Below are 13408 nucleotides of genomic sequence, written 5' to 3' on the forward strand. Positions count from 1 at the left end.
ACACTGTAACCTGCCATGGTGGTTTGGGAGGACGGAATGAATATAACACACTGCATTTGACAGCTGTCACTCAAACAACATGGCCGCAATCAGCTGTCAAAGTTCAAGCGTCCCTATTGGAAAACCCTATATTTACGAATTTTAAACTGTTAACATTACGTTTGTTTTATGTATTCGAACGTGGGGTAAACATACAGAGGGTATAAGTTATTAAAAGAATTTCAAAGAATCACTAAGACGTATATTAAAGTAACTATTTCTCTTAGTTTTATCCCCTTCGGTTTCAATACGTATATTACGGTGAAGGTTTAAAACTTATCTCTAAAATTGTCGAAGGCTTTATAAGGTTATAGAAGTAAAATAGTAATTCGTATTTATCTTCAAGGAACTCTATCTTTTAAATATGAAAGTATACCATAAAAAAATACATTTAGTTCCGATTGTTAAGTATCGTCCGGTATATTAAATGATAAAAATATATAAATTTCACTTTTAAAATTAATTCCATGTTCATAAACAAGTTTATGAAGAAGTTTGCAAATATTTAATTAATAAAAGGATTTGTTAACATAGTTTCAATAAAAAATACAGATAAAATTATTACTCGATATTCGTTTGTAATTATTCAGTACGAATATTCCTGGACAACTTCTTTGCTAAAATACAACTAGAAAAAATCTTGAGATAAAGAAGTTAGTTATAAATATATGAGGTGAAGTTGATTGGGTTTTTGGCCTGCAATTCAGTCATAATAAGTAAATGTTTTTACCAATACAAGGATGAAGACAAATTAAGTCAATATTAAATGTAAATATGCCTTTGAGGTTTATTTTTATCATTTATTTAGATTTTATTGCATAGCTGCATTTTTTTTTACTTGAGAATCAAGTAGGTTTATTTTCAATACTAATTTTATTAATATTCTATGAGGTTAGGATTAAAATTTAAAAAATCCAAAGCCTTGTACGTAATATATATCGGCAGATAGATAAGGAGGAAATGTAGTTCAATAATTTAATGAATATTTACTCAGTAATAAAAAATACAATAAAATTTCCTTTTCTAATATTACGCTATTTAATATTTCCCATATTAATTAACTCCTGAAATTCAAGATAAATTGTTGTACGTAACACGTCAACTTTTGCGGTATTTTTATTAATAACTGTTACGTAATGAATTTATTAATATTGTAAAATTTATTTATTTATTCATCTAAAATTTATTCCTTTTAGTACATACCTATTTCATAGATTAATTTACGGGAATCAGAGACATAGTTAAATTTAACGTGAAGCGATATTATAAAGAAAAAATGTTTTTTTTTTACATACCTCATAAAAATTTATTCATTCAAAAATAATACAAATGTATCTCGGGCACAATCTAGTTAATCAGTCGAAGTATTACAAAAAATAATCATTATTATAAAACATTTTTACTTGTCAGGCTTTTCCTCGCTCGTTTCATTTTTCATATCCTTCCGGACCGGTCCTGTGTGTGTTATTGGTACATTTCTCTCACCTTTGGGCGTATCCATACGTGAGGCGAGAACTGTCAGAACACCGTCAGAAGATAGCCTGGACTCTATAGCATCTGAATTAGTGTCTTCTGGTATTTTGAAACGCCTAACAAACTGCCTGGATATAAAGCCGTGCTCGTCTTGTTTCTCTTCGTGTTTGCCTTCAACTACTATGTCGCCATTCGCAATCTTCACAGTGATCTCGTCTGGTGCGAAGTGCTGCACATCAACGCTGATTTGCCATTTGTCTTTATCGAATTTGATCGAGGAACCGCTGTCTTTCGGCCACCAAAAATTGTATCGTGGTATGACAGGACTGGCAGTTGCATTGAAGAGATCGTGTGGTGTTAGAGCTAGGCCAAAGTTTTGATCATACAGCCGTCGTGGCCATCCTAGATCGTAGTCGAAGAAATACGGAGAAATAGACATTTTGATCTCGATATACCTTTCGAATATTAGTTTGCCGCCTGAATGAATCAATTTCAAAGCTTCAGCTATTTATATGCCGTGGAGCAGGGACGTGATGAAGTTGGAACTACATATCAATATACTCGAGAAATTTCTAGCCACCGATGAAATTATACTGCACTAGTTGTGAATCATCGGCTTATATTTAGATACGTTTGATAGTGATGTATCAAAGAAGTGTGCCGTATGCAGTTTGTCTGCATGATAAAAATAGATTATCTGTAAATATCTGCCCACCCGAAGACTGTATTTACTATTATATTTTACTCATGGCAAATATTTATTTACTTTCTGGTGGCTTCGATGAACCACTAGGCTTATCTTCCTTAAAAACATCGGATTCTTTTGAAGTAGAAGCAATAGGTATTACAGTTTCACAAGGATAGTTCACACTGCACTTATTTCTAGGAGCTGTGATCATTAAGCAACCGTCTGGAGATAGCTTCGATTTTATATCTTGAGGGTTACAACCTTCTGGTAACTTGAATCTTCTCACAAAAGTCCGTATCAGACAACCGTTTTTGGTTTTCCTTTCTTGTTTGCCTTCCACGATAACGAATTCGGATCTCGCCTTAACTCTTATTTCGTCCTTGTTAAACTGATGAACATCTAGGAACAACTGAAATCTCTCTTTGCCTATTTTTATGATTGGTCTTAAATTTCTCGTTTGCTTCACCCACGAACACAATTGTGGGCGCAGACTAACGTTTAGAAGAGGGCTCAAAATCATATCTAAATAAATTTATTTTCATAAAAGTATAAAGTTATTATAAAATATATATTAAATGCATAATAAAGGATACGTTCTAAACGTCAAATTTAGCTAATATTATTGACAAATAATATGCAATGATTGGAATCAAAAATGTTTGACCTCATTGACTTAGTATTTTTTTTAATTAAAAATAAACTACTTATAGAGACTTCATAAATACAATGGCAACTATTAATAATTATTGCCATTATAATAATATCTGTTAATAACAGATACATCTGACTGATCGCATATTGCTAATAAAAATTATCTATAGGTATATTCTAGGTTTTAAATTATTCTGTTACTAACTAATATTTATGATTTAATATTTTTTTATTCTAAATTACATAATTATATGGATTGTCTGTAAACATTAAAGGAATATAAAGTAGAGAAAAATTAATAACAAAGACTTAGATTTATTTAAATGTTTGAAATAAATGAAATCTTTCAAAAGATAATATATGGCGTATATTGTTCTAGAACATCTAAAAAAACTATAATGTGCATATTATGTCTATCAATCAGTCAGTCATCAGTCAATAACCTTATGTGTACTTAAAAATAACAAAATAAAGAGTATATATCTCCTATGTTTGCATTTAATTGAATTTGTGTTGTTTTAGACCTACCAACATATGTAGTTCCTAATAGTGACTATAGTCGAGACTGCTAAATTTTATTTCATTCAAAAGTTAATCCCGGATCGTCCATTACCGGATACACAACACTGGCAGAATATACTGTGCATGTCTTTGCACGGATGAAGGCCATACTATAAAAAAAAAATACAAAAATATATACCTAAAATATTAACAAAATTATGATTTAACTATAATACTATGTTATCATTTCAAATCAATATAATAATATTTTGTAGTCTTACGAATAATAATATATTTTAGGGAATAAAATTGGAATAAAATTAAAAAATATTTTAATTATTTAACATTTTTATTAAATAAAAATCACAAAAAAGCTTAAACACAATCAGTCTATTTGATGTTTTAAATAAAATAATAAAATAGCACTTTCACTTCTTTTCTTCGGATTCTTTTATTTCATCTCTGGCTTCCTTTCGTACTGGGCCTGTCTGTTGTATTGGAATATTTTTCTCGTTTTTCAACGCCGAGGGTTGTTTTGGGGCGGTTACAGTGAGCACACCATCAGATGATAAACGAGATTCTACAGTATCAGGGTTACAGCCATCAGGCAGAGCGTACCTTCTCACAAACTGACGGGAAATGTAGCCGTGTTCATCCTGTTTCTCCTCGTGTTTCCCCTCCACAACTATATAACCATTGGATGTCTTCACTGTTATTTCGTCAGGCGAAAAGTGTTGGACATCTAAATTAATCTGGAATTTATCCTTATCGGCCTTAAGACTGGAACCGATGTCTCGGATGTTTGCCAATTGACGCCAGGGTCTAAAATAGTCCCGGGTTTGCATAGGAGAAGCGACGATTGTTAATAAATCATCCGGAGTTATAGCCAGTCCGAAGTCTTGGTCCAGAAGACGGCTGGGTCGGTGCCGTGGCCAGTCGTAGTCAAACATGAATGGTAAGAGTGACATTTTTAATTTCTTTTCACTTGCAAAACGAAAAGAACGATTCGAAATATAGAAATCCTTATAGTTGCTTGTTCGTATCGTTGCTTGTTTTGAATTATTGACAAAAGCGCGCGTGCCCGCCGTATTTATACTCTAGCCGCCATCTAGCGGCGAGTAGTTTCTAGAAACGTCATGACAGGTCGTTGGCAGACGTTTCTATAGAAACTTTCTGGATATTTGCCGGCCGGCGAGACTTGTTTACATTACATAACACTGTTAATACATTGTTTTCTTATTTTTAATGTAATGAATATATCGAAAGTTACTAAATAAAATTTGATTGTATAAATATAAAAGAAATAACTATTCAGTTTCTAGTATTTTCTGCCAGAAAACTATTAATTATCTTTATACATATTTTTATTGCCACTAATAGGTGATTAAAACAAAAAAAAGCATTCAACTTGAATTAATATAGATAATATTCGACACTGGCAAGATAAGAACACGAAGATTCCTTTTTTAAAATGTGAACAATCTATTTGAAAACAAATGCCTATTAATTGTCGTGAAATAATAATGTAAGTCATAATTATTTTTTTGAATGAAATAAAAAGTGTCCTTAATATGTCCTTTAAAGACAAAGTTCGTCTAAGTTCTTATTCTATATAACGTCAGATTTAAATGTATGTACATATATAAGCAAAATGATTAATTTTGTACAAATTCAATGTATATCGGGTTTATAAATATAATAGAATTTAAAAAAATAGAGAAGAATATATGAAATATACAGAAAAAACAATCGAAAAATCTAGAAATTTATAACATCGAATTCCAAATAATGAGTAACGAACAGAAAGTCATCGTAAACACAGATAAATAAATATTGTAGTCAATCTGTTATCTAATCAACGTGATGCTTAAACAATAATAGCATAGTTTGTTTATTTTTTGTTTCTAACTCAAGTAAGCAATTTATTTTAGTTTTCAGTCTTGTCCTCTATCAATTTTGTAAAAAAAATATCATTATTGTTATATTCTGAGGCACATTTGATTTTTAATCACAATGCATTGCATAGAACAAGTTAATTAAGAAAAATAATATAATTGACCTTGGCCGACCTACCACAACGTGTATGTTCGAGAAATTTCTAGCTGAGTCGCCGTTTGTTCAGACACGAAAGTCAATGACTTTGTCCTGTCAGGTGTTAGGAACCTTCTGGATTTTTTTTTTTTTTTAATATCCTCAACATTTTTATTTCATACATTAGCACCTTTTTTTGACTCTATAAATTAAAACTCAATAAATTGTTGATGCAAAGCAAAATATTTATATCTAAATAATTAGCTAATTAATAGATATTACTAATAAATTGTAGTAGATGAGACAAAACTTTTATATTTAGAGCATTTTATAGTTGTTTTTAATTGTTTTTAAATTTTGACTATACGAATTAATAATCTTGACTACGTAAACAGCGCTAAGCAGTCATACAAAATATTTAATAATGCTTAACCACAATGTAAAATACATCTGAAGTTGAATGCCGTTCTGGAATAATCTACCCGACACTAGATGGCGTTATTGAACGAAGTATAAAAATGGGTGGAGAGGATCACAGGTATCATTGTACTGTTTGCAACAAAGCGTAGCGAATCTCTTGTCTGCTCATATAACTTTTGCTTGAAATATTTAACAAGTGATTCTTCGTGAACCATGTCTCTAATACCATATCTGTTCGACGATTTTCCATTCGGACGTCCTCGTCGATTATTGGATCAGCATTTTGGTTTGGGACTGACTCCAGATGATCTATTGACCGTTGCCGCTGGACCTCTGGCTACTCGCGAATACTACCGACCATGGCGGCATCTTGCGGCAGCAGCACGCGATCTGGGTTCTAGTATTAAATCCGATCCAAATAACTTCCAAATCAGCCTCGACGTCCAACATTTCTCACCTGATGAAATCAGTGTAAAAACCGCCGATGGATTTGTCGTCATTGAAGGTAAACATGAAGAGAAACAGGATCAACATGGCTACGTTTCCCGCCATTTTGTAAGAAGATACGCCCTTCCCGAAGGTTCGTTGCCTGAAACTGTGGAATCCAAGCTATCTTCTGATGGAGTATTGACTATTACCGCTCCAAGGAAAGTTCCAGACTCTGTTAAGGGAGAGCGTAAAGTTCCTATAACCCAAACCGGGCCCGTCAGGAAGGATATCAAAGATCAAAGCGAAGGAACAAATGATAAGGCCCAGTGAAGTGTAGTATTTTCTCAATTGTTTTGCATTCCTAGATTTGGCATTGCCATAAGACTGATTTGTTTTTAAATTGCGTTTTGCTTTAATATTATTTTCTAGGTATTACTTAAACTTAATGTTTAATAAAATTAATTTCAAATTATATGTGTTTTATTGTTAAGGCTCTTAAATTGGCCTATTATATAAATTTTTGTAGAAATGTGTATAATTAATGATAACATGATATTTTAATTTACCACTGTTCGATTATTCCCCCCGGTTTTTATTACTATTACTAAATGAAGTGAAAACATGACCTTTCCTGATAGATCTCACCTTGATACCAATTAATTTAAGAAATATGAATTTAAAGGGCAGAAACAATAAAAAATTAAAATCCCCTACTACATGCTTCTGAATACTACAGATAACATATAATATATAAAAATAAATATCGTTTTTAATGTGTGTAATGATTAATTCTTATAATTTTCTTATTAACATAATATTTGTTTACTTCACAGAATAGTTAATTTTTTTTTGTTAAACATAGCAAAATATAATTATTATATTTCGATATTTATATATTGGGGTACTTCAAAATTACTACTTAATTCTCCCAATTAGCTAGGAAGTACTAAGATATTGTATTGTTTACAGTTTGCTTTTAGAGGAAATACTTTATAAATTTGACAGTCAATAATTTTTGATAAATGCTCTTTTTAATTGTACACAAAGTTTTGATGAAAAAAATTAAATTTTTAATTATGTGATTAGCTTTGTTATGTTTGAGAAGTGCACTTATAAAATGACCTTAGACCTGAAAAAATGTTCTAAATTCAAAATGCTTGCTTTTTGTTTTGGTGAGTAATAAATGTGATTATACTACCTTAATACTTTTTAAGTTGATTTGTTTGTAATCATTTTTTTATAATAATTCGTTAGGTTATGGAATTAAAAAAACTTGATTACAGATAATTTTCTCCAGCATTATTGTTAGATTTTACAAAATTTTGTGTATATTTTAGGTCGAGGAAATTATTATAAATTCTTTCATAACAAAGTTTATGGAGGTTGAAAAAAGGATTTTAGGGAATAAGTGATTTAAAAAAATCATATCCTTGCATTTATGCAGTGATCGTTAACTTTTGCTGGCTAAAGTACCGATGTCTTAAAAGTCGAGAATCCGTAAATAGATCATGGGGTCGGGTCAGGGACGGATTTTGAAGGTTGTGGCTTATGATAATTATCGAGCGAGACCTAGTAAATGGAATAGACATTTACATAATGAACTCTAATAACGAAAACATCAAATGTAGCGTATTATAGTGAAATAAAAAAATAGGTTAAGTTTAAAATTTTAACAAGTAATGAATTGTAAGTATGTAAAAAATGATAATACAAATTAGACAGCTCACTATGTCACGTACCTCATTAACGACATAGACTTTTAAGATTTTCCAGTTCTTCATGATTCGTCTGTCTGTTTAGAAAATATTAATAAGAAAATTTTTGTTATGTGAAAAAAAGCTCAACAGGAAAGTAAGGTAAACATAAAAGAAAATGACTTTAAATATTAATCTTATTTAAGGTCATTTTCTTGTGTTATGATAAGATTGTCCGTTAATGCTTTTTTAAAGCTATTTCAATGTTCTGGATTGATTATTTCAAATCCTTTATATTTTAGAAGTTGTGAAACTGCTTTGGTTGGTCAGTTAATATGATAAAGCTTAATCTCTGCTCGTATTTCAAATTTGCGAGTCAATTTAAATGCATATTTCCTTAGAGCAATACCAAGTTTATTTAAGATGGAGGAACATGTTTTCGTTACTATTCTATGTATACTTAAAGGTCTAATATATCTTATACTCATAATGTTAAAAACTGTAAGCAGTGATTATAGGTAGGAAATATTGAAATCATATCAATGTGCAATTTTTTTAGACGTTGCAGTGCTTATTTGGTTATCCAACTCCCCAACGCCCGTATTGATATCAATTACAAGTGACTTTAAAAAGATTTATAACTTCAGAAACTTTATAAATCTTATCCACGAAAAAATGATCTTAAATCCAAAATAGTCCTTGCGTAGGAAAGATTCAAAACAGAACCACCTCTATTGGTTATATGTTAAGGTTGTATATTGAATATATATTTTTTATGTTATCTAGGAATTGTCATAGACATTATCGATGGCGGTACAGTGTGAAAGAAAAAACATAATTTTATATGAATATCTTTATTTGCTACAACAAAAGTGTTAGAACCTTGTAGGTAGTGTTAAACAATACACGATGTGGTTTTATAAAACAGTACATTAGAAGCTCTGTTACTGCATATCACTACTGTGCTGATTCACAATCGCTTCAATATTGGCTTGGAAACTTTTAACATATAAATACAATCGAAACGATGTCTGTTTTGTACCGGCTTATGTTTTTCCAAACCGATATTAAATACCTACAGTATTAACGTATTGCTATACATTGAGTCTACACGTTTTCGCACATAGATAAACAAACACACAACAGAAGCACTAAAACAAGTACTTATTGATTTTATGAATAAAAATAATCTCCATATATTTCGTGAAGTAATTCAAAAAATTAAAATTTAACGTCTTATTTTTACATAGACTAATTACATATAGTGCCAGTGACATTTATAATCTGTGAATATCTTATTGTTCGTAATGTTAAAGTATAACCGTGCAGTGCTCTGTGTAAATAATTTATAACAATTTTTATTTTAAATTAAATATTCAGTTTTTTTTTAATGTCAGTTATATCTATATTATTCACATGGAAGGCAGGAGGCGTGCGGTTCATTGAAAAAATTCACTCAAATATAATTTCATAAATATCTTAGTACATATGTTGTATAAAAATCAAGTATATAACGTAAGAGAAACATTTTACCTATCTTTTTTAAATAAGTATATATATCTACTTCTATGTTCTAAGTTACGCCATTTTCTTTTGCAACATCTAATGCTAGAAATATAAGTATAAAATTGAGCTTTATTGATATGTTTCGTTTCATCAAATTTGGCGTTACATCAAATATTGATTCTCACAGATAATTAGAACAAATTTATGATGAAGAATCCGTATAAATAAAAAGAATAATGAAATATTTCATAATTTCTAGATTTATGACATTTACTGTGACTGAGATTCATTCAGCCGGGATGTCAAAAAAGTTTTTAATCTATGTACTCAAATGAGTGCTATAGACACACTTATGATCATAGTATAAAATATTAAGAATAAAATCGTGATATGTTATATAGAAACAATTAACAAGATACATTAAGGCATAATTTTACTTAGATAAACAGATAAATAATATATATTTTCATATATAATTATTAAGATTCACATTAATATAGGTTGTTTCTTTAGATTTTGACAATTTGAGTAATAACATTACAATAGTTTTATAACGACAAAACGGATATAATTCAATATTTTCATCTAGTAAAATATAAAAAAATCAAATAACGGCTTACATATATATAAAACTGATATATAAGGAAAATACATATTGAAAATATAACCGTAAGCAGTAACAACAAAGCAAACAGCTAAGCTAAACGCTATACAAAGATTTTGTACATTGATTATAGATTTCGTCTAAGTCCACTAGTTCAAGTAGAACACAAGACAGGTCTACTTCAAATTAAAGCTTCTTTCATTACCATAGAAACCATTACCCTCGATAATGTTGATAATTGCCTAAGTGTCTACTTACATCTATAATATCTAAAACATTCGACGAAGATGTATAATGTGTACCCTGCTTGGATCAACATTCGTGGAGATTTTTGTAGCATAGACTGAATTTGGTGGCTTAAATGCTCTGTAGCAGGTTTTTGTTAGTTTTTGAATTAAGAACGATCACAATAAGGACTGAAAGAAGATATAAGGCTCAATAATGTTGAGAGAAACAGAGGTATTTCTTTCTTGGGACATAAGTAAATTCTAATGTTACTTTCATTCTACTAACCAAAAACACTTCTTATTTGGATGATTTTTGTCTGCTAGTGACATTCAGATTTATATATATTTTTGGTTAAAATATTACAAGAAAGTCAGAATATTTATAAACAGTTCTTCGTGTTTTATATGTAACTGATAATTTAACTTTACTTCATCAAAATATTAACGAATCTTATACAAAATTTTTTGTATTGTAGCCCATTCGTTACACATCATACATCTTTGTCTCTATTTATGTCCTAATCGTGCATTCACATTGATTATAACCTCTACTTAAATTTAACTAACAGAAAGGCTTTCTCTACAACGGACTACCTCCTAACTACGAAATCCAATTTTATTGTAAACTAAACACGAAAATACAGAAGAATTACTGATTATATACAAAAATATATACGTGGATGACGGAATAATCAGAAAATATATATATTAATACTAGAAAATAGAATAAAGATACACTAAGAAATTATTATAACAGTGTAAAGGGTACAGTTATTTACAAAAAACCCAGCCTTAAGATCGACCTACAAGCACCAGTTCTAAGTCGAAAATAAAACGAAACACTTAACTATGATATGTCCAGTTAACATGTCAGTCTTCAAACTACTTCTAGATCAGTCCTAAGCTAACGGATATTCAAATCCCATAAGAAGAGGACGCGATATTTCCATAACAGAACTCACGAGAAGCATCTCCGTCATAATAAATACGAATTTGTAATACACAACACTAGAAAAATATTTAGTTACGTTTGCATTAGCAATAATTTCATATAAATTATCATATATTGTATTCACAGCTATGATATGTTCTGTTATTTTATATAAATTTATATCTACACTTAATTCAGCGTCGTTTGTGTTTGTATGTGCGTCATCTAAAGCGAGTGCTTGGTGCGAGTCATTTACAACATTAATAAATACATCACATTTCGTAATAGATAAAATATATTCTATGATATAAATCTGAAAAGGAACGATATGATATGAGGGGGACGTCTTTGTAGATAAATTCGTTAGGGAATTGACGATTCCGGTCGTGGTTATTGTTATCGCGGAAGTGACGTCACGCAGGTTGTACATGATAGTGATGAGGCATATGATGAAGTAAATGATGGTATCTGGCCTGTTGGTGGATATCGCGGAGCTGGGTGGCGTTGGATAAACGACGTCGACTTCCGCTATCTTGAAGATGGAGAGGAGAAGGTGTGACGAAATATCCTCGTGTTGTGAGTTAATGCGAGCTTTTACTACTTTCAAGACATCTATGCAGGCTTCCTAGAAATTAAATAAGATTTTTTGTTAGTATCAAAAATAATAAGAAAGGCTCTTCATATTATTTAGATCTATATTAACATAGACTTTGACTAATTTTGATAGCTTCCTTGATATTCTTGAGACTAGTTTATGATTATCGTTTGTTTATCTTATAAATTATTGGTAATGTGCCTATAATACTTTCAGCATTTAACATTTTTGAGTGATTTTATTACCTTCTCTCTATCTAGTAGAGCTTCCCCGGCTTCCTTGAGAGCCTCTTGTTCTTTTTGTGGTAGGCTAGCGGAGATGATAACGTTTTCATTGCTTATGTTGAACAGAGTCAGGGTACAATTTGTCTGAAATATGTTAATGTGACTTTTAATTAATTTGAAGAACCATTTTGTCATGACTTTTTTTCCTATCAAAATTTCAGAAATATTTAAATAATACTTAGGTTGTAATTTATAAAGGAAATCATAAAATAGTAGACAAAAAGCATTCATTGAAGAGACGCTTAAATGTTTTAAGACCATTTTGATGTTTGGTGAAATATTAGATCAAGAAATAAGAAGAAGAATATCGGCTTTCATTTATTATTCTATATTGCAATCTAATATTAGATATTTTGTTCGTAACAATATGTGAAAATAATGGAGGAACTTTATACAATAGTATATATTATAGTGAGGTGAATTTAGCAAGAAACAAGACCTGACCAGGGAAACATTACCTCTCCATGGTGCGCGATCCTGAGATATCGTTGAAGCAGCCTCACGGCGTCTTCAGCCCCGAGTCCTGTATGAGGTCTCAGTAAGGCCTCGTCCACGGCACTGAATCCCAGCAAGAGGTAGACGCCCTCAGGCAACTTGTATTCACCTAGAATAGAAAGGTTACATACAGTTTTCTAGTGAGGGTCGTTTAAAAAGATGGCACTTATTTTAAACTATAAACTGTATGCACTTTTTAAGAAATATTTATTTTATTAGTCTATAATGTAAATCCTTACGGTGTATTTAAAGAGTTTTCAGTAACCAGGGGTAGATTTTGGTATGAAATTAAACAAGCTGTGTGTGAGGTTTTAACAAACCTTTTTTTTAAAGGTTCATATATGCCATTAAGTATGAAAAATGGCATCAATTAAATTCTAGCCTCAGTTTCTCACAGTGGCACGGATCCGAGTGGCCTAATTTTCAATTACTCTTTCGCATAGATCCGGCTGAGCTTGGGCGACTGTTTGTGTATTTCCGCCTTTAGGGCACCGATAGACTGTGGCTTATTTGCATAAAGCGGGGTTAAATCGCATAAGCTTGGTGACCAACTCACATCACCCCTGCGAGCGATAACCTTAGTTTCAAATCGCTCATGCACAATGTTCATCGTGGAGTCCACTGTGAGGCAAATGGCGCCGTGTCTGGAATCACACGTTGTTCAGGTCCATATGGGTTAATTTGGGCCATAAGAAATTCGTTATCATTTTTCTGTATCGCTCGCTATTGACGGTGACCGCGTTCGCCAACGTCATTTTCGAAAAAATTTAGACCAAAGACGCCGCCGGCCCAAAATGCGCACCAAACGGTAACTTTTTGAGGATGCATTATCACCTAGTA

At 31.2% G+C, this 13408-nt stretch overlaps 5 protein-coding genes across 6 annotated transcripts in view; 1 reads left to right on the forward strand and 4 right to left on the reverse strand.

Annotated features, from left to right (window-relative positions):
- Positions 1 to 1318: 1318 nt before the first annotated feature.
- On the reverse strand, positions 1319 to 2028 carry LOC116776009 (protein lethal(2)essential for life-like). The gene has a single exon (XM_032669096.2). It carries the CDS (start codon positions 1949 to 1951, stop codon positions 1439 to 1441), a length of 513 nt encoding a protein of 170 aa, XP_032524987.2. The 5' UTR covers positions 1952 to 2028; the 3' UTR covers positions 1319 to 1438.
- On the reverse strand, positions 1864 to 2861 carry LOC116776010 (protein lethal(2)essential for life-like). Its single transcript, XM_032669097.2, has one exon. The coding sequence runs from the start codon at positions 2718 to 2720 to the stop codon at positions 2271 to 2273; it is 450 nt and encodes a 149-aa protein (XP_032524988.1). The 5' UTR covers positions 2721 to 2861; the 3' UTR covers positions 1864 to 2270.
- Positions 2862 to 3682: 821 nt separating this feature from the next.
- Positions 3683 to 4423, reverse strand: LOC116776025 (protein lethal(2)essential for life-like). Its single transcript, XM_032669118.2, has one exon. It carries the CDS (start codon positions 4318 to 4320, stop codon positions 3781 to 3783), a length of 540 nt encoding a protein of 179 aa, XP_032525009.1. The 5' UTR covers positions 4321 to 4423; the 3' UTR covers positions 3683 to 3780.
- Positions 4424 to 5728: 1305 nt separating this feature from the next.
- LOC116775982 (protein lethal(2)essential for life-like) lies at positions 5729 to 6704 on the forward strand. Its single transcript, XM_032669052.2, has one exon. It carries the CDS (start codon positions 6017 to 6019, stop codon positions 6560 to 6562), a length of 546 nt encoding a protein of 181 aa, XP_032524943.1. The 5' UTR covers positions 5729 to 6016; the 3' UTR covers positions 6563 to 6704.
- Positions 6705 to 8764: 2060 nt separating this feature from the next.
- LOC116775832 (uncharacterized) overlaps positions 8765 to 13408 on the reverse strand; it is a 112549-nt gene continuing 107905 nt past the window's right edge. For both annotated transcript variants that reach the window (XM_032668814.2, XM_032668811.2), the window contains 3 exons: positions 12532 to 12677; positions 12035 to 12157; positions 8765 to 11819 (listed from right to left, as the gene is read on the reverse strand). In XM_032668814.2, the coding sequence (XP_032524705.1) occupies positions 11163 to 11819; positions 12035 to 12157; positions 12532 to 12677 (926 nt within the window). In that variant the 3' untranslated portion in view covers positions 8765 to 11162. The remainder of the gene's footprint in view (positions 11820 to 12034; positions 12158 to 12531; positions 12678 to 13408) is intronic.

This window comes from Danaus plexippus, chromosome 24, assembly GCF_018135715.1.
Source record: "Danaus plexippus chromosome 24, MEX_DaPlex, whole genome shotgun sequence".
In the NCBI taxonomy this organism is placed as follows: domain Eukaryota; kingdom Metazoa; phylum Arthropoda; class Insecta; order Lepidoptera; family Nymphalidae; genus Danaus; species Danaus plexippus.